Source organism: Lipotes vexillifer, unplaced genomic scaffold, assembly GCF_000442215.2.
Source record: "Lipotes vexillifer unplaced genomic scaffold, Lipotes_vexillifer_v1.1 scaffold173, whole genome shotgun sequence".
Classification (NCBI taxonomy): Eukaryota; Metazoa; Chordata; class Mammalia; order Artiodactyla; family Lipotidae; genus Lipotes; species Lipotes vexillifer.
In genome coordinates, this window is record NW_006770924.1 from 39,109 (window position 1) to 61,586 (window position 22,478).

Below are 22,478 nucleotides of genomic sequence, written 5' to 3' on the forward strand. Positions count from 1 at the left end.
CGAGGATGAACTAATGAGAAACTAAGAAAGAAGTAAGATAATGTGCTACTACACATGGTCCCACATTCAACTACCAAATCATCTTTCACTCCCACTCCAGTGCATATAGAGAAAGAACAATCCTTATAGAAAGAAGTCATGAAGCATCTCTTATCACTACTTGCACTAAGAAATTCTATATTCTCACAATTTCTAAATTTTATTCAGCACTCCAGTGGCCAGCTACCTAGCTGGACAACTATTTTACAACTCTTCCTTAGCTTATTTTAGTTTTCCTCACTGATCTCACCATGAGTGAGCAGAATATTTTAGCAGAAATAAAAAGAGAAGGGGGATTTAATCATCACCATTAAATGGCATGTTAGTTTACATTCAACGTAGGTGTAGATGGATGCTAATTATTTTTTAATTAGTAAATGTTGGATGTGGCAGGGCAGTGTGGTAGGTGTCACCACTGGCTTCTCACATTAGTTCTGCTAATAACTAGCGGTCATTTAATCTCTGATCTTCAGTTTCTTCATCTAACAAAATATGGGAATTGAATTATAGGATCTCTTACATCGTTTACAATTCCCAAATACTGGGTTTGGTTTTTGTCTGTGACACCACTGAAATAATTTAGACCACCAAGGGATTCCCCCTTTATTAGAAAGCTAAATAGTAAAATGATTAAGGTAAATAGCTAGTTTTTGGGTTTTTTTAAATTAGAGACTAAAGATAATTTTGGGAGACAGTGAGGGAATATTTTAAAAGGAGGTGAGAAAAATAATGAAGCATAAAAGAAAAGCTAGAGGAAGAAAACAAAGCCAAATATCTGAAAATTTGTATAAAACACTTTGAAAAATTGTCTATACTATAGAAATTCTATTTAATATTAACATTTTAATGAAATTTTTGTATTCCAACTGACATTTTTTCTGTTTAGAAGAAGGCCTCAGGAGCAAAGGGATTACTGTCTTCACTAAACAATGCATCAAGTCCATGTAGGTATTAGCTTGTGGAGGGAGCTAATACAAAACATTATCAAATACAGAAGAATATGTTTCACAAAAGAAAAAATATTTAGAATCTCTTCAGAAACCGCAATGACACCATTTTAAGATACTAATTCTTAAACATTTCCAAATAACTTAAAATGTTGTACTTGTAAATTTATTTAAAGGAACAATTATTGAAGACATCAACTGCCATCACCTTCACTCATTTGCTACTTTTACTTACTTAATTTCCTGGTGGGAAATAAAATGTCCATACTTTAAATAAATTTTTGTAAATGAATTACATTTCCGTATTTATTTTAAATAATAAATCAGAAACTATTCCCTGCTATGTAATTTTAAGTTGAACTTTATATAATGGCAAATGTGAGCTCCCTGCCTTCAGATGATTCACTAAGTAGTTTCCCTGGTACTTTTGCATAAATTCTAAGATAGCCCTGAGTTTTCTCTGCCCCAATAAGTCACATGGTGGCAAAAATCCAGCATAGTAGAAGTAGTTTTCTTTTGTTTTATTTAATAATTCTACTAAGGTAGAAATATTACAAATAATAAATTTTTATGGAACGTCTAACCTAGTGAATCTATTGTAGATTTTCATTTTAAAATAAAAGCTGATTTTGAAGTCTTCAGACACTGCAATCAGGTTACTATTTTCATATAATCATGGAAATTTAAAATGCAAAGTTAATTGAAAGTATAAAGATGAGAAGCAAGTGCTATACCTAAAATAGTGCACGACACAGTCATGTTTCACTTAACTTTCAAGTCAGAACATAAAGTAAGAATTCTAGATGTGACATGCCAAATATTTTAGACAGAAGAAAGCACACAACAGAATCTGTACCAATTACACACTTAAATGCTTAGCTTATAAGGCAACAAGTTCATGCTGAAATATTGACAACAAATGATGTTTCCCTTAGTTTAAGGAAGTGATGCTGCATATAAATCCCATCACCACTTTATACAGTACTGAAATTTCATAAATAGCATTTTCCCAAGCTTCACGTTATACCCAAAGCCAAAATATTTGAAAGGAGCAAAGAACACTGACACTTTGAGCCTAAGAAGAATATTTTTTGCTTGTAACACAATTCAAAAGAAATAAATATTACTCAATGACTCCATTAAAAAGAAATAATATAAAGTTTAACAGAATAGGTTATATACAGTAAATTTGCCTAATGCTCTAAACTGTATCATATTTCTGTAAATGAGCATTTTCTACTTATAATCATTCTGAAAGTTAAGGAAAAATTAAAACTTTTAACTTTTTCTTATAATTTATGTTAACCTACCCTCTTTCTTTAAAAATGCATTTGGAAATTGAAATATAAGACTATTCATTTAGGAGTATAGTTAACAAACACAAAAACAAGAAAAATATCTCAAAATGTACAGATTTCTCTAGAGTGGAATTTGACTCAATAAAAATATGGAATTATATTTGGACACCTTCAAATAGATTATAAAACATAATGTCAAGGAAAATGGGAGATTATAAAACACCTTCTCTCAAAAATTAAATAAGTATATTCACCCATCATATGTGAATAAAAGAGGAAATATTACTCTTGTTTTTATGAAACTATAGTACAATCATAGTAAATAAATAATTTCATTCTCATATATGAGGAAACAATCTATGAGAAACCAAGGTAACAAGCACAAGCAAGATTACTCCTTCACAGAAGCTCTTTTTAGAACTCCTTCCCATATGCACTTTAAAAAATTGATTACATAATTTAGATTGTCTCGAATAACCAATAAAGATACTTCCTAAATGTGCTGCAAATTGAGAGCAATTTTTGAAACCCACGGTCATATAGAATTCAAGACATCCTCACATTTGTCAATTTACTTCCCCTACACACCCACATCCCTGTTCCCATTCCCAAATTAGACTTTAAAATCCCTGAGGGCAGAACCTATCCACCTTTTAATTTCCCTGTTGAACCCAAAAATTGTGGCAAGGAAGATATGCAGTGCCCCACATTTTTTAATGAATGGATAATTGCATGAATGAGAATGAAGGTATATGTAAACCACAGCTGTCAGATTTTTGCCTTTGATATCTCATCCTAGTCAAATGAAGATAGGCTTAGTAACACATTTCCATAGTGGAATGAAGTGTAATCACTAGATTGTGCTCTATGTGATAATACACAGGTATATCCTTTAGAACATTGTTACCCAAGTCATGCTTTGTAGAAACTCAAATGTGGGCTAGTAAAAGGTTTCCCGTTTTTTATAAAAGAGTTCCATTGGTCAAATAAGTTGGAAAATCCAGTTTAAAGAAATTCAAGTAACATTTTTTTACTGCTAGACTCCTCAAAGCACATAATATACTAATATGCGGTATCACTTTCTAAAAATCTATCAAAGAACACTTTTGGTCTTTGATCATCTCAGAAGAGCATTCTAAGGAACAGAGTTTAGCAAACAATGTTTTACAACAATAAACGATACCATGTTAAATCTTCCTTCACCAAAGCAGAATTATAGATTTGAAGGAAATATTTAATGTTCCTTGTATTATTCAGAATGCATCACTTTTGTCTCCACAGGAAATAGAATAAAAGCAAAATTATCATAAGCCTTCTGTACCCATTGCTCATTTTGAAAGGGTAAGGGAATATTTCTTTACTGATAACCCTTGCTTGGGTTTGGTTATCGTATTTCATTTAAGAGTTTTCTTAATTTTTCCTCAAAATATCCCCTAGTAGCCTCTTCCTTTTCTGTTCTTCTCTTTCTAAATGTATATGTACAAAAGTAGTAGGGACCTCTGCAATACATCTTAAAGACATCTCTGACAATTTATGACCTTATGACTGATTAATGTCTGGAAGTATTCAGAGAACATTAAAACTCATCTAACAAATAGGGTGACTATGGAATTTCTATGAGGAAAATGTCAGTGGATATTGTCCTGAGAGTTCATACAGATCCATTATGATTCTGCAAAATAACTTAATTTGTCTTCCGTTTGACTAAACCACAAAAAAGATGTTGTTTCTCCATAGGGAGAAAAAATGCTATAGGAATTAAAGGGAAAGTAGGAAGCTAGCTAACTATCATGTGGATTATCATAAGATTTGGACCTAGTGCCAGCTCTATCACTAGCTATGTGACTTTGGGGCATCTGTCAATGTCTCAAGGTGTCAGGTGTCTCATTTGAAAATAAGAGAAAGTAACAACCTTGTGACTTTCCAACTGTTTGCCTCAGGGGCTTCTGTGGTGGTGGATTATGAAGAGGAGAACAGGGAAGGAGAAACCAAGGAAGTGATCTGATCTCCCTTCCATCTTCCACCTGAGCAGCACTACTTTTACATGTTTTGTATACTACAGTTCAGAGCAATATTTAATTTTTAAAAGATCCTGTTTAAAGAGAAAACCACAGATTCTATGATCTAAAGTTTTGTTTAGATATAACATCCTCCAGTCCACATTTTTAATAAATGTGTTTTCATCTCAGGAAAAAACAATGGGCTTTTATATTTTCTTTTCTATTCATTCATGTGCTCCTGATTCAAGTAAAATAAAACCTTAATAACTTTCATTATTTCATATAGCTTATTTTACACTTTTGTAATATGATTCTTAAATAAAAAGATGAGTTGATGTGTTGCTTTTCAAAATAAAATTAAAGACAACATGGGGAGTGGATGAAGTCAACTCCAGCCCATACTTGACTTTAGTTATTTTTTCATGGTGCCTTTGGGCACTTAAATACTGCACTGCATTATCTTTGAGGTAGAACAACCGCAACGATGACAAAACAAAGGCCAAACAATTCACATAAAAAGGAAAAATGAGAAAGAAAGATGTGAGAGGTTTCTTTTTAACACAATTCTCATCATCAGGCTTTGCAGTCTTCTTTGACACAAAGTTGAGAAATAGTCTTCTTAATCCGGAGGGCGGTTAAGCGGGCTGCCCCATTGGCATACCAACACTCGCGCATTATTCTCCCCATGACTCGGAGTGCCTTTAAGAGAGAAAATATCAAAGTCTTTAGCACAAAACACAGTACGAGAGAAGAAAAGCCACAAACACAGGAATCAATGCTAAGCTCTGATACAGAAATAGTAAACTTAAATCAATATGAGAAGGAGATCAGGGCCAAATCACTTCAAAAATCCTGTCAAGGGTGTCTCCCCTAAGACAAGGAACAGGGCATCTCCCCCCAGACACAGACCAGGGCGTCTCCCCTCTGAAAGGGACCAGGGTGTCTCCACTCAGACAAGGACCAGAGCATCTCCCCTCAGACGCAGACCAGGGCATCAACCCTCAGGCAAGGACCGTGGTTTCTCCTCCCAGACAGAGACAAGGGTGACTTCTCTCAGAAAAAGACCAGAGCGTCTCCTCTCAGAGACCAGGGTGACTTCTCTCAGAAAGGGACCAGGGTATTTCCCCACTGACAGAGACCAGGGCATCTCCCCTCAGAGGGACCAGAGCATCTCCCCACGAAAAGAGACCAAGGTGACTTCTCTCAGAAAAAGACTAGAGTGTCTCTTCTCAGAGACCAGGACATCTACCCTCAGACGAGGACCAGGACATTTCCTCTCAGAAAGGGACCAGACTGTCTCCCCTCAGACAAGGACTAAGGCATCTCCCCTGAGAGGGACCAGTGTCTCCCCATGGACAGAGACCAAGGTGACTTCTCTCAGAAAAAGACCGGGCTCTCCCCTCAAACAGAGAAAAAAGTTTCTCCTCTCAGACAGAGACTAGGTCAACTTCTAGCATAGAAAGACAAGGGCTCTCCCCTCAGACAGAGCCCAGGCTGTCTCCCCTCAAACAGAGACCAGGGCACCTCCTCTCCTAGGGAGACCAGGGTGTCTTCTCTCAGACAGGCCAGGTGTCTCCTCTCAGAAAGGGGCCAGGCGATCTCCTCTGGCTTCAGGCAGAGGCACAGGGCCCACTGATCTGCTAGATGATTTGAAGCCATCATTTGTGGACCTTGAAGGTAGCTACAGGAGATGATAGGGAGCCTTTGCTCAGTGGAATTTTGGTTTATGGAATTACACTATCATTTTTAAGGTCATGTTTGATTAGCATAATGTGAAATGATGGACCAGTTTCATTTGTTTTAGTCTTTTCTGTTTAGTGATTAGTTGTTTATTTGTCTTCCACCTACTCTGCTGAATATAATTTTAGGAAAGAGAATATGGCCACCTTACACAACATCCTTTTAGAGTAAGTGAAATCAATTGAATAGCTTTATCTTCTTGAGATGATCAATAATCTTTGAAACAATTAATCTTTTTATGCATTTTATGTATGCATTTTATGAAAATTTTCCTCTTCCTTCAAGCTGCATGAAAATAAAATGCTTTCAATTAAGAAATTATATATGTTATGTATAAAAAAGCTAACAATTTCTGCCCTTGGGCTTTCAGAATATGTAAACTTTCTTTAAAATCTTTGTAGTGGAATTAAAATATTTTTAAAAATCCTGTCAAAACACAGATATTAATCCTATAGGGGGAGGCTATTAATCCTCTTTTAATTGAAAATTCTGGGAATATGGTAGAATGACTATCTTTTAAAATATTCTAAGAAAGGACATGAAAGACAAAAATGGATAAGGGATGGGTTGGAAATTCCCTGTGTTGCTCTGGATGGTAAGTACACACATATACATTTTTTTTTTAAGTCATCAAACTATATACTAAGATTTATTCATTTTATCATATGTAACTTATGCCACAATAAAATAATGATCTAAATACTAATATCAAAAATTTTGAATTAAAAAAAATCAGTATAAGTGAACTGGTAAATAAATAAGATAAATACTCAGAGGGGAAAACAATGAGAATGCATGAATCCAGAGAGGTATAAGAAATCACTGAAGCAAGGCGTTATTCTGATAGCATCTGCTGATCTCACAGTCTAGAATTTCAGAATTGATGGACCATATGTGAAAGACAGGACATACAGCCCAAAGCACACAGAAGGTGTCAGATCAAGACATTTACAAAGTCCAGACTGTAAGGATGAATTGGTCTTAGAAGGAACTTTGTGAAGAAAATTGTCTAAATCTTTGATCTTGGTAAAGAAAAAAATCAAACCTTAGCCTTAAAATGTTTCAGTAAGCCTGAGCTCATAGTGAAAGTTCACAAGAAGATGAGGAAATAAAGTATCATAAGCAAGAGTTAGTCAAAACAACAAACAGGAAAATCAAACCTATCAAAACATTAGATGCTAGGATTAAATGATATAAAATATTTAAAAAATAAAGTACATTTTAAAAACCAAAGAGAAAAGTCTAAACATAAGTAAAAAGCAAAAGTATATTTAAAACAAAACAAAACAAACAAATGGCATTTTTCACAGAATCAGAACAAAAAACAGAATATTTTAAAAAGAAAACAAAAACCCCAAAACAAACAATATAAAACAAAACTAATATAAAAAAAGGTGTCAAAGGTAAGACATGCAAAGTTTTAAGGGGCAAAACTATCATAACTTTCACACAACATTATAATGGAAGTCCTAGAAACTACTTTTTATAGGTATGAGTCCCCGGACTCTCATTATTTGGGGATATGATCATCTATGTAGGCACCCCAAAAGAATCTATAGTTTTATACCCTAAAGAAATAATTTTTACACACACACACACAGCAGTATTGTTTTAAAAGAAACTAAAAATCACACATGTGACAATCAACAGTAGAGTGAAAAAAAGAAATTGTGCTATATCCATACAATGGAATACTACACAGATATGAAAATAAACAGATTATAGCTATACATGTATAAGGTAAAGTAAAAAAAAAATTACGAAGAATATCTGTAGTAAGTGTCATTAATATATTTCACAAATAAACAAAAGTTAGCCATATACACGGACATATATATATATATGTGTATGGCTAAATTTTAAAGCAAAGCAAAGCAATAATAAAATGATAACAGTAGCCTCTCAGAGGGGTGAGGAATCTTTAAAGGTATTGGAAGTGTTCTATTTTTTAAACTTGGTCATGAATTCTATTATCTTTACATATAACTTTACATATATGTTAATATCCTCTCATATGCATGAAATGGTTAATATCAGAAAAAATTTTAATTTAATTTCAATTTGCTTATAAATGCCTCAAATTCTGCTTCTAAAATGAGTATATAGGTAAGCTATCTACACAAAATAGAAATATCAGGACATAAATCTTGCCTTAAATAGGAAACGATTTGAGTGAAACATGAAGGAGAGGAAAAATGAGGAAAAACATAACCGTATAAGCTATGACATATGACAGAGCCAAAACTAAAAGATGTCACCTAAAAAATCGCCTCAAGCATTACATTTAAATATGGCAGAAGACAAACAGTCATAATTGGGATGGAGGAGATTAAAGCATTAAAATAGTTGTGGAACTAGTTAGATGATTTATAGTCTTTCCTCCACCTTCCCTTTTACTTCCTGTGGGAGCTAGAGAAGTCTCTCTCCTCACACAGGCAGAACAAGCATTGCAATATGTCTGCTCTATGATGGTTACTACATGTGTGGTTCAAGATGAGGAGATACACAACAATGGTCCCTGCCATGGGGAAGTTTTTCTGATGGAAGAGAATAAACTCAAACTTCAGCAAGTTAGGGATTAGGAATAATTTATTGACTCTAAGGATGACTGAAATTGTAATACTCTGTGTAGCACAGACATTGACTACCCACCGAATATGCCTGTGTTCCCGACATTCCCAGCTCCCTTCCAGCTGGATGGGACTGTGTGACTCGTTCTGGTCTATGAACCATGAGTGGAAATGAAATGTGTCACTTGAGCCAAATTATTAGAGAGCCAGTGTGTGACCCTCCAGCTCCTCTCTTCTCCTGATCTAGACCTCTGGAAACTATGTGTTGAGATAGCAGCATCGTAAGATCAAAGTCACCTGGATTACTGAATCACCACAGGGAGCACAGATTCCAATGAAAGCTGCCTAACCTATAGGGGACTTGGCATAGCAAGAAATAAAGTCTTGTGTGAAGTCACTGGGATGTCAAGGTTGTTCCTGCCACATAACTTAGCCTTATGATACTGACAGCTAAAGGGAATAAAATCCTTCTGAAGCTTATATGAAGACATATACCTACATACATGAAATGAATTGGATACCTAGATAAAGAGGACTATGGCCTCTGAAAATCCACCCTGATACTTACCTCAAAATTATAATGGGAAAAATATACATAAGAACATAGCCTTACTTCACAGCTTTGCCACTGGTTCGGAATACTTGGTCGGAACTTCTGGTCACAGACAACCTTCCTCATTTCCTCTATTGAGGGATCTGAAGGCACCATGTCATAATAAGGCAACTGGTACTCCTCAACAATTCCTATAAAAAAGTTGCGTAATAAATTTCCCAGTGTGAATAATAAACAAAGATGTTTACTCCAAAATAATACCAATTAAGTTTTCTAGGCACAAATGGTACCCTGGAAAACTGGAAAATCAGGCTTATTAAAATTATGTATCATTGTAAAACCAAAGATATAAGTTTAAAGCACTAAGTTGAATAGTTATATAAGTTTATGAAATTTTATACTATGAAAATTTATATAATTTTGATAATTAAATAAGTTATATGAGACAAAAGTATATGTAATTACTGTACAAAATATATAATTTTATATAATTATACATATATACTTTTATACAAAATATTATGTTACATTTACATAACTTTTAATAATTATAAAAATCTAATTTTATATTATGAAAATTATGTAAATTTTGATTTACATAAAATGCCATTGTGCAATTCAGAAGTAATACTTAATCACAAAATTTATAGCAAGCCTCACTGATCTGTGAATGAGGTATATTTCTCCATAAATGAAGTATATTTCTCCTTTTCAAAACACAATAGCTTTCTCTTTTTGAAAATTGTTACGCAATCTTTTAAGAGCTGAGTTTTTTACATTTGGATTTTACAGCTACTAGATCTGAGAATGTTCCAGAGAAATGGCCAAAGGTATTTGAAGATGAACAGTTCAACGTGAAGGTTAATATTTAAAGAGCCTCAAATAATAGACAAAGATTTGACTTTAAATATCAGAATGTTACTTGAGTTCAAGAATTTCCTTACAGAATCAATTGAATTGACCTATAGTACTTTTAATTTAAATATTTAAGATTGGCGTAATTTAGAAAATGAAATTCAAATCATGTTAACTAAATTACCATTCAACTGTTGAAGAAAATTTAAGGACAAAAATCTAAAAGCAAATCTAGACAAATATCAGTATGAAATTTAAAAAAATAATAACATGTTTGAATCTTGCTATTTACCAAGCACCTTCCAAAGCCCTTTACGTGTTTTAACTAATTATTCCTCAAAAGCACTGACTAGAGAAAGTACCATATTATCCCATTTTTACAGAATCAGGAAACTGAGGCACAAAGAGTGCCATGAATTTTCTCAAGGTCACATAGATAGTAAGTGGCAGATCTGGAACTCGATCCCAGGCTTGGGGATTCCAGTGTCCATGTTCTGTTTCTGCACCACTCTAAATCTATTGCTTCTGTGAATAGTTTCATCTTCCTGAATATTTTATTATCTAACCTAGGAATAAAAGGGGAAAAGCACGTTTTCTCATTCAAATATAATTTTAAACTTTTAAGCTTTTCATTTTTTTAAATATGAGATTTACGTAAGGCAAAATGACATCAATACAAAATGCAAAAACTGACAGTGGTTTAATAATGACAGTTCTTTCATTGAATGTTTACTATGAGCAGGCTCTATACAAAAAGCTTCACATGAATTAATTGAATTAGTCCATTAAATCCTTAAAGCCCAAGAGGTCAGTTTTATTATCTTCGTTTTACAGATGAGGAAAGTGAGACCATATAACTCACCTAAAGCCAGACATTCAGGAAGTTGCTAAACCAAGGTTTAGGACTAAGTCTGCCTCACTTGAAACTGAAAAATCTAAATCATTTTCTATCAGGATTTAACTTTTCTCCACTGATGAAACAACTTCATCAGACTGTGTTTACAGGGTTTCATCTTCCCAAATTCTTCCTCTCATTATTAATCTCTAAACTGCTAGGAGCAGTAGAGTCAGGAAGTAAGTCTTTGCTTACCTCTGTCCTCCACTTTAATCCCTACACACACATCATCACCAGAAAGAAATGAACAAGAAAAGCCTGAGAACCAGAAGACTACAATTTAAGTCCTGCGGCCTTGGCAAGCCATTTAGCTTCCTTGGGTTTGATTTCTGATATAAAATAGGAATACAGCTCAAAGAAGAAAATTTTCAAGTGCTTTGCAAAGTATTATTATGGAAATCAGAATTATCAGGAGAACTAAGCAGTAATCACAACCTAAAATCTCCGTTCTGTTCAAAATGCTCCACTTTTGCCACTGGAAAGGTATCGCCAAAAGGTAATCTCTTAAATACTTAGAAACGATTCAATATAGTGCATTGAATTAGAGCATCAAGGAAAGGCAGACACAAAGAATATTTCCAAAATCTTACCTCCAACTGAACACCTCCGGGCTATTTCCCAGTAAACCAGACCAACAGAATAGATGTCAGCTCGTTTGAAGGACTCGAAGATATTCACATTTATTGTATCATCAAGCATTTCAGGAGCCATGTACCTTCAAAAACATGCACACTTCAGATTCTGTGTATGATTTTATAGCAGTCCAGTAAAACACAATGTTAATAAATCCTGATATACAATATGTTAAGGCAGTCTACATCAAATTTACAGGTTGATCTGAGCCACTATAATAGAATAAAATTAAGTATGATGCTAACTGGACTTCCCTGGTGGCGCAGTGGTTTAGACTCCGCGTTCCCAATGCAGGGGGCCAGGGTTCACTAAGTATGATGCTAACTGTAAGTTTTTTGTAGGAGTCCTTTATAAGATTAAGAAAGTTTCCGTTCATTTCTAGTTTGTTGGGAGTGTTTATCAATAATGGAGATTAAATTTAGTTAAATGTTTTTACTGCATCTATTGACATAATTGTGTGTTTTATTTATTTATAAATTTATTTAATTACTGAATGATAATTTTAAAAACATTTTAAATAGAACTAGAGATCATCCTAGTGTTAAAGCCTGTGGGCCAGGAGCCAAATACTTGGAAAGCACTCAATAGGAAAGATGGAACTCAATTTCCAGTAGTTTGTAGCCAAGAAAGCTCCTTGAGGGCAAGGAGTATGTTCTATTCATCATGGTGGGCCCAGTACTCCAACACAGTGCTCAGCATCATTCCACAAATACCTGCTCTGAATGAACAATATTATTATACATTGGCTCCAAGACATATATTCATATTATATATTGGCTCCAATAAAATTACAGCCTTGCTTGAATAGGACTAAATCAAAAATTCTACAGTCCCTGGGACCTTACTGAGCCTAGCTGTCTTAGGGATATTTTCGAGGATTTCTCAGAATATTGAGGTGAGGATGCAACACTCTCCCCAATATTTTAAAAGCTTTAGATTCTCTGAAGGAATCCAGCATCTCAGGCTTCCCTTACGGACAAGTTAAAACTTGCTTTTTAAACGGAAAAAAGAAGAGGTCCCTTAGGGCTGCCCAGTCTGAATAAATTGTCCTGAAGTGTTTCTGAGGCCCCATTAAAGTCTCCCAGGGAACAAAGTGAAGGACTCAGAGGGACTGGCCTGGAATCTCAAATATGGCTTGTAGGCTAACTATACCAGCTTAGAAATTCTCTACTCTCAAGGGCCTTTAACAACTCCAGGAAAGTGTTTTGGTTATTTCTGATTTCAAGGTCAAGAAACCTGGAACTATGCCAAAGTAGCACAGCTCCTGAAATTCAAATGAAAGGAAACAGAAGTATGCTGGCCATATGGCCACAGTCTGGCTATAATAAGAAAACACCAGGAATCCCATTACTAATGGGTCTGTCCTGACATACGTGTGGTATGCTCTATATAAATCATGCTTGTTCTTAACTTTCAGAGATTCTGTTCCTTGAAAGTGGGAATTGTGTCCAAACTCATATTACCTTAATACACATCAACTGGGGAGACTTATGGATAAGTACAACTATAGGTAAATATGTTACATAATATTTTTAAATATTGAGAGAATATTATATAGATATATATATAGATATATATATATCACCTATATTATATAAATATATATATTATATCACCTATCTAGTTCAGTGTATTGATTCTATATCTGTTGTTAGGACCTGAATGTATAGAACTAGCCCTGAGTTTCAGTGAGGTATTGAAGTATTGATATAAAGGCTCTGGAGGAGCTATACACTGCTAACATTTTTTTCCTCCTCTCTGTAGGAAAACTATTCTCAGACGTGGCACGCTAAAAATAATATATCACCATCACTTCCACCATTCCTTTCCACTGGACTCCCCACACAAATAGCTACTTTCTATATGACCAAATGCTAACTCTTCTTGCTTTATAACCATTGTGCCACTGATTTCTCGGTGACCCAGAGAAGACTTCTTCCTTTCTTGGGCCTAATGGTTTCCCACTTTGGATTTGCACCCACCTCCCTATACACATATCCCAGGCATTCATGTTTATGAGGCAGTCATAAGTCTCAGTATGCTACCAAAGTAAGTTATCTTACCTTTTGGTTCCTACTTTAGGATTCTGAGGTATGTCAATAGTGTTCAGTATTGAATCATGCTTCACAGCCAACCCTAAGTCTGCTATGGCACAAGTTTCACATTTTTTCACTAAGATATTCTTTGATTTTATATCTCGATGAGCAATAGCAGGTTTACCTATGAAGCATAAGGTAAACATATTCACTTTTTTCATTACTGGAGATTGAACCTCTCTGAAAGGAGTCATCTTGAAGACTTGGCTCAAATGTTATCTTCTAAGAAAGGTCTTCCCTGACCCCCATTCTACATTCCAAGTCATTCTCCATCAGACTATCCCATTTTGCCTTCTTTATAGCCCTTATCACTATCTAAATTATCTTACTCATTCATATGCATTATCTGTCCCTCCCAACTAGACTGTAGGCTACATAAGGGCAGTGGCTATGTCTTACTCACCACCATGCCTCCAATGCTTAGAATACTAGGTGACGTTTAGTAACCACTAGTAAATATTTGCTGAATAAGTAGGGAAAGTATTAGCATTGCTACGTCCACATAAGAACACAGCAAATATTCTCTTACAAAACAAGTTTCAAACTTCTACCACCCTATACCGGCAGTTGTCAAATGCGGCCCAAAGATCCCTGGGGGTCCTTAAGGCTCTTTTCCAACTACATATCTGTGTGATGTCACATTTTCTTCACATACTCCAACCAAAAACAACATACTGGGACAGACTGAATGAAGAACAGGTATGAAAATCCAGACATTAAGGAGATTTGCAAAAGTGTAAAATGGCATTATTTTAGCTAGACTGGCTTTTGTACTACAAAGATTATGTAACTTTTTAAAATTATGTTATTTATTTTAATATTTAATTGGTTAATTATTATACTTTAAGTAAATTAATAAATACTTTAAAATTTCTCAATTTTAGTTTCTAATATAGTAAATATTAATAGATATAACCCACATATACAAACTTTTGGGGTCCTCAATAATCTTTAAGAGTTTAAAGGGATCACGAATCCAAATCTGAGAAGCACTACGGTGACTAGACTGACTTTCTAGAGCCAGTTCTCTATTAACTCAATAAACAGACGAGACAGTGTGTATTATTTGGAGTTCAAGTACATGATATATAAGTATGTTTTTAAGGTCAGAATAACTCTTTCTAATTATTTTAATTATCAAAGGTAAACAGTTAAATCATTTGTATTCTCTGAAAATAGAGCATTTGCCACCAAAGCAAGATCTCTCAGGTACATATGGTAAATAGCAAAGATAGAGCCACTAGGAATAAAAATATTATTATGGATAGTATACAAAATGACAAGTATGTAGATGAGAGTTGGCTATATCATGACAAAACCTTCAGCTTTATAAAATACCTTTAGTGTTTCTTTACATTTGATAATTGTTTGTAATAAACTAAATAAAACACAGCTGAACACTAAAATACAACTTAGTGTTTCTATCCTCATATTCAAGGAGAAAAAAAATTAGAAAGAAAATACATACCTTGTGTACCAACAATCTCCATATGAAGGTGGGCCAGACCACTAGCTATTGAAAGTGCCAGTTTGATCATTCCAGCCACTGTCACTATGTTTCTATTCAAATAGTCATATAAGGAGCCCTGTTCATGATATTCAGAGACAAGCCAAAGTTGAGTCCAAGTTCCATTATCTAACAGGAAAAAGTTATTTTGTTGCTGTAAGTTTATGTTGAGAAAGAAGCCAAAAGCTTTTAACAAATGTCAGTGCTTAAAGCAAATCTGTGTTGTTAACAAAGCAAAGTTAACTCCTTCAGTGATAATACTTACAGTCCAAGTTAGTAGGGTGAAAATTCTCAACGAATTCCTATTGATATATTAGAGCCTGTTACATGTACCCACCATCGCTATAGGAAGCTGTGAGGCAGTGATTCTACCAACTGAACTACTCCTTTCTTATTCCCTCTATATCAATACCTGCTGGTAATAGCAACCACATTATGGCAGAAACTACTGAGAGATACATTTAGGCTCAGCATTGTGTTATAAATTATTCTTGAGCTTTGAAGAAAGATTGTACCAATAAAAACCAGAAATATAACAAATTTACACAAAGTATTATTACTATCATAAAAGCTCTAACATTCCAAGGATGCTCATATTATTCATCTCTCAAAATATGAAATTTATGATTTCCCTCAAAGCTTAATATAAGTGCCAAACACAATTACTAGACCTTTTCAAATAATTTACCTTATTTAACCAAAGCTAATCCAGTTTATAAAAGAGTTTTAGCAGAAGAGAAATTAGCCTAAAATTTCTCTAGGTATTAGAGTCCCTAGACTTAGCTTTAGCTTTCAGAATCAGATGTCTACAATAGCCCTGGGAAGTCCTGACCAGTTTTGATCCTCAGTGAAAGGGAACTATAATTAAAGAACATTTGCTAAGGAATTTTTGTACCTAGTGCTTTATGTACAAGAGCTCCTGGTTATCCAAGTATTTAATTTCCAAATCCAGGTAGTGATAACATTTCCTAGGAATGCAAAAATCAACATAACATGATAAAGTTCACTAATAAACTGACCACATATAAAACTAACACTTACACCTCTCTCCCTGCTTAACACCAGTGGCTATCTTTGCCCTCTTGTATCAATGTCTTTGTCAGACAGTTGACTAAAGAGTGAAACTGTAAATGTTGCAAAAGATATAAAAATGCATGAAAATGAATGTGATGTTAGAGACCACTTGGAATCAAAGCCACTGACAAGTAAGCCATTGACACAGGTAGACCAGTTAAACTGAAGAAGAGACAATCAAGGGTGATCTTTCTTGTGCATATTGTTTTATAATCCAATAAACGTCATGATTAAATTAGCTCTATCAGGATGATCCATATAACTGCAGTCATTACTGCTTTCATAACATTGCGAATTAAGCTAACCAGTAGATAGTTTAGCTCAATGTTATGAAGAAAAAGTAAAAGTTCTTAACAGCTTAATAAGAAATGTTTCATTTTTAATAGTATAGTTAAGAATTTGGAAAGAACCTTTTTCTTTTTTAAGCTCAGTTTCTCCCTGGCTTTACTTGGCTTTATTCAGTTTCTCCCTGGCAAATCAGAAAAGACAAATCATCAGCAAGCATAACTATGCCCAAAATGTATAATAACACTAAACTTCTCTTTGGCCATCTAATTAATCATAAATACTTTCATGATCAAGTTTATATTAAATAGAAATAACCATAGATTTTAAATTTTCCTAGGTAATGGTAGGTTTCTGATAGCCACAGATAATTTGTGGCTAGATAGACGTTATAATCTCCACCTCTCCAAAGTTCTTCATGAGTATTACTGATTCAAATAAAAAAATAATTGATTGGATCAAGTTTTGCTCACCTTTGTTCCCTGTTTCCCTTTAAGGGAATTGTTGCACAGCTAAATGAGTAAAAGCTATGCAAAAAGAAGAAAGAGAGCATAGGTAATCCACAAACTCTGTATCTAGTCCCTGATTACTGGGCATATACACAAAATTTTATGACTATTGATTTAAATACCAAAAAGTTGATGGTCTGTCTTATTCCACAAATCTCATAAAGCAGTGTTATTTGGGGTTGTTAATGTTAAACCTCACAATATAAACCATACTCAAAGTACATTAATTTCACTAAAATTATCTTGCTTGCCACCATTCTAATAATGTTCACAGAAAACTAGAGTCCTGGAGTTGAGGTCTGTTGTACAGATGAAAGTATAGTCCTAACAAAGATGAATATTCAACTATCATTCATTGGTATCTTTGTACCAGTTATCAAAATATTGAAATATTTCTGTCCTGTTTAATTAACAGCCACTATTCAAAACGTCCAATGGTATTCCTTTGCCCTAGACACCCAAAGCAACTCCTGAACCCCCAAGATGCCTCCAGATCTTTTTATGACCCAGCAACTAAAGGGATAAAACCTAGCGTGGCAGGGTTCTCCCAGGACTCTGTTCCAGTTGAAGCTTCTTTCTGGTTGGTTAGCTCCTGTGCCATACCAGTCATCAAATATTTTAAATATCAAGCTGGCTATAGTGTCATCATGACTTCATATCACTCGTCTGCCCTGCTTTATTTTACATTTATTGCACATTTACCTGTGGAGAAGAGGAAAGCATTTTCTTTCCTCAAAAAAGAAATCAGACTTTTAGGTAGATTTTATTAAAACAAAGAGATTATTTATTCTCCTCTGATAGTAGACATAATATCTTATTTGCTGGACCCAATTAGATTGAAAATACCTTTGTTGTCAGCAGCAATGAAACCAAGGATGTTTTCATGTCTCAGCATAACGGTCTGATAAATTTCTGCCTCTCGAAACCAAGATCTTTCATCTCTAGAGGAGAATATTTTCACAGCCACATCTTCCCCGCACCATCTTCCGTGCCAGACCTCACCAAATCTACCTTTTCCTACTATTTCCTGAAGTACAATCGTCCTTGCAATTGTTCTTTGAACCAACAGAGGCAGACCTAACCAAAGAGAAGATGAAATTGATGATTAAAAACAAGTAGTTGCCAGAAAATAACTGTCATGATGACCATGATTTTCACATAAAAAAGCAAACATTTAACCACTTTAGTAATTTTACTGATTTTGAAGAAATAAGCACCATTATACCAAACTTTAATTTAGTCAAAGCATGCTCAAAAAGTACTCCAAATTCTTATTATGATTTCTCTTCTCATATTCACAAATAAAAATTTCTTGAATATAGCCTGCCACTGCAGATATCTAATTTTCCAAAATTGTTGCAAATCTCTCTGATTTGCACATTGAAGCCAGTCAGTTTGCTAAATACACAAAGGTTAAAAAGCATAAGTTGTTAGCCTCTAAAATAAAATATATGATTCCTAGTACAACAGAGAATTCTTTATGAATTTTTTGAAAAACCAAGTTAAAATTGGAAAGTGAAGAATCGAATTCAATGATGAAGTGAGGCAATCACGTTACACTGAAAGCAAGGTACAGTCATAGAAAATATCAAATGGATATTTTCTGTGGAATAAAAGAAAGTCAAAGAAAATATATTCTGAATGTATGTAAAATGTTTAGGTCCTTTTGAACCAATAGCTTTACCTCTAGAATTCTATTCTAAAGATTGAATGAAAAATGCAGAAAAATTTATGTCAAGATATTTAATATATTATTACTTATAGAAAAAGTAAGGAAAAGTTTCTGATAATAGAAAAATTGTTAAGTACAGTGCAGAGGTTGAGACCACAGATAAGAAAGACTTGGGTTCAGATTTCATCCGTGCCACATGGTAATCATGGGCAAATTATTGAACTTCTCTGAGCTTCAGCTTCCTTGCCTGAAAACCTGTGGGCAATAATATTACCTATATCATAGGGATACTTTGAGAATTAATAAGCATGTTAAGCACCTAGCACGGTATCTGGCCTATTACATGCTCAATAATGGTTTGCCCTTAACATTATGTCTAAGGATGGATTACTTAGGGCCAAAAATAATGATGCTGTTTATGAAGAGTTATTTCTTAATGACATAGGAAAGTACTCCTACTATAATAAAAACCATACTTTGTTAAATGAAAAAATACTTTTGTTAAAGACAAATAGCATAGCAAATTCTATCCATCTAAATAAGTGTATCTAGCTATTGAAAATATTCACGGGAAAAAGACTGAAAAGAATATATGCTAAATGCTATGATGGGTATTTCTATTTAGTGGAATCGGGGTGAAGTAAATTGTGATATTCTCCTTTCTAATTCTTTACATTTGCTTAATGTCCACAATAGTCCATAAATATTTATTACTCTTATAATTAGAAGGAAAATAGCTAAAGAGGTCACAGTATAATTTATTTGGGAAAGTCATGTTTAGTTGTCATTGTACTCAGATGGCTGGGAAACCCTTATAGCAACAACCCTGTAGGCTCCTGTAGGCTTCGACCTCTACTCCTGAAATGAGCCAGTTTATTCAGATGTTCTCATGTTCATGAGAACCACCCACAATGACTAAATAAGCACAGACTATAAATTTGCTATTATGGATCTCAACAATTAGTCACAAAGCCTCACAGCCAGAAAGTTCTTCTGAGATCATCTGGTTCAACTTTATCATTTAGAGATGAGAAAATTGGGGCTGTGTGGTAGTCAAAAACTTGCCCAGGAATAAGTGGAAGTCAGACCTACAACTAAAACACTGTTTTTCAATCCAAATTCTTATGCTCTCACCATTCAGTGGATATGACTACAGCCCTCCCCAGCTGGAAAGATTTCTAGCAGCAAACTACCCAGGATATTTTTGTAAGCCGTAGTCAGTTTCACTACTTGCCACACAATGAAAGTTGTACTAACAATTATTAAGCCAAAGTACAGTTTCAATCTCTCTCTCTTCCCTCCCCTCGTCTTGCACACACAAACTCACGAAAGCATCACCACGACCAATCACAACAATGACAATGACAACAATACCAACAATACAACAACAACAGTTGGCTAGAGAGCTAGATAAGCCAATGTTTTCAAACTGCAAATTGATTAGGCACATAATCAATGCCTCAGACTGGAGACAAAGAAGGATTTCATCTAAGGTACTCAGCACAGCGATTAAGTTGAGGCGGTAAAACAATGAAAATTGCTTCAGCATCTTTCAAAGCAACCACCAAAAATAATCTGAGTAATTTTTGCGTTACACACCTAGAGGTTTCCTTTGAAGACACATGGACTTTGGCTCTCCCTCTGCTATGTTACTCTTTTCTACCAGGGGCTAGAGAAGCTGATGCCTGACTTATGGAAATGTCACCATCCATCAGTAGTGTTATATCACAACAGGAAAGCGGAAACCTACCAAGCCTCTTAGAAGCCACCTGAGACACCATGATCTCTCAAACACCATCCAGTCAAACACCAGTCCATTTTCCTCTCTAGCGAACATTATATCTCTTAGAAATCTGTCCCTGACCAGGTCAGGATATGCTTCATAATTTTTGTCTCTCGACATCTGACAAAGCTGCTTCTTGCTTAAGGTCACTGTCCAGGGAAGAGAAGCAGAGGAGAAGCAGAACTCCTGATTTCCTTCCTATGGGTGAGCTTTTGTGACAGAAGCCTTGCTACACATGGACCCGTTCTCCCTGACGATCAAAGGCAGTATGGCCATCCATTACTGTTAGCCAGTGGTCATTGGCAAACATATGCATCTGGCTTTGGAGAAAAGTGCCTAGAACTATTTTAAGTTGATCATTAAAGAAATCATCCATGCTTGGGTATATTCACGGCTTTCTTTTAAGAGAGAACTTAGAATAATCTAAAGAGGGAAGGGTCCAGCAGTCAATAAGTCCAGATTTAGGTTTCAAGATGCACAAAAATACCAAAAAACTTAACGTCAATTTTTGATTTTATGTCCTGGCTCACAACCGCTTTCTTAAACTAAATATCCAGCCTCCAGTTATAAAATCTCCATTACTTTTATTTGAAAGGAAAATCCTTTGTCAATCTTAAGTATAGTCAAGAAGTAGCCCAAAAACACATATTTCTGCCTCACCTCTTCATATGAACTGAAAGGTTTGGTGGGGATTAAATAGATGGTTATTTAATCACTTGAACCTTTTAATAAATTGTATAAGGTTTCAAGGAACTTGGCACAAATCAGAGCTTTCTGTGCCTATATTCTGAGCCTAGAACGTTGCCAGGGCTCAGGAAGTTAGGGCACAGTGGCCCCCAAAAGGTAACACTCAAGCAAGGAAAGAGTATTAAATCCTAGTAAGTTTTACTTTTAAAGAAAAAATGCCAACTTTCTATCCAACAATTTAATCTGGATTTCAGTTTTATAAACTTCGCAGTTTGGAGATACTCTTTCCAGTATCCCTCCTTCGAAAACATGCCGCCTGATTTGTGCAATGATGTTGTAAATATTGAGGCTTTGGTCAGTGAGCAAGCGATCTTGCCCCCAGAAGCAGCCAACTATCTGGGCTTTCTGGATGACAATAATTAGGCCTCTCTTTCCTTTTTTTTTTTTTTTTGCGGTGCGCGGGCCTCTCACTGTTGTGGCCTCTCCCGTTGCGGAGAACAGGCTCCGGACACACAGGCTCCGGACGCGCAGGCTCAGCGGCCATGGCTCACGGGCCCAGCCGCTCCGCGGCATATGGGATCTTCCCAGACCGGGGCACGAACCCGTGTCCCATGCATCTCAACCACTGCGCCACCAGGGAATCCCTAGGCCTCTCTTTTCTGATAAATACTTCTGAGTCCAAAGCTGCTTCTTGTTAAATATCCATATGTATATGCTATGTATTATTGTGCATTCATTTATTTTCCATACAGCAAGTTAAAGCCCGTATTAAATTTTATTAATTTTACATAGTACATAATATTCATGGTCGTGCATATTATATATCAGCAGATTAATTTATATCCATTAGATATTATGGCCACTCCATTAGATCACGAGCTTAATCACCATGCCGATGCCCATATAGATGCTACCAACCCCTCTGTCACCTGCCCTTGTTAATTGTGCCTGCCTGGACACTCCCAAAGGCCATGGGCAAGGGAGTTCCTCAAAATCTGTTTGGGGTAATCATCCTTAATGATCTTTCCAAAGATGGGATGCAGGGGTGACTGAAATGACTCAATTAGGCTTACCCTCGTTCATGTTTCTGCAACACCACATGCTGACAGGATTTCTGGAATTATACATGAAAGTTGGGAGTCCCCTGCCATTTTAGGGAGTTTGTTATTATGGGATGTGGGTCGGGGGTCAAAGCTCTTCTGTCGCTGGAAACTCAAAAAGCCCTCAGATGCTTTGTGCTATGAGAAAGGCTCATTTAAGCCATAATACAGCCTGGTATTTTGAACTGTTTCATCAGGGGTTCTGAAGTTCCATTAAAGAGGGAAAGAGTCGTCA

The 22,478-nt window shown here is 35.3% G+C and overlaps 1 protein-coding gene across 4 annotated transcripts in view; it reads right to left on the reverse strand.

The window, feature by feature from the left end:
* Positions 1–4,671: 4,671 nt before the first annotated feature.
* ACVR1C (activin A receptor type 1C) overlaps positions 4,672–22,478 on the reverse strand; it is an 86,274-nt gene continuing 68,467 nt past the window's right edge. For 3 of the 4 annotated variants that reach the window (XM_007446444.1, XM_007446447.1, XM_007446445.1), the window contains 6 exons: positions 17,848–18,078; positions 15,095–15,262; positions 13,594–13,750; positions 11,488–11,612; positions 9,208–9,338; positions 4,672–4,983 (listed from right to left, as the gene is read on the reverse strand). In XM_007446444.1, coding sequence (XP_007446506.1) covers positions 4,858–4,983; positions 9,208–9,338; positions 11,488–11,612; positions 13,594–13,750; positions 15,095–15,262; positions 17,848–18,078 — 938 coding nt within the window. In that variant the 3' untranslated portion in view covers positions 4,672–4,857. The remainder of the gene's footprint in view (positions 4,984–9,207; positions 9,339–11,487; positions 11,613–13,593; positions 13,751–15,094; positions 15,263–17,847; positions 18,079–22,478) is intronic. The other variant, XM_007446446.1, reaches the window with a different exon arrangement.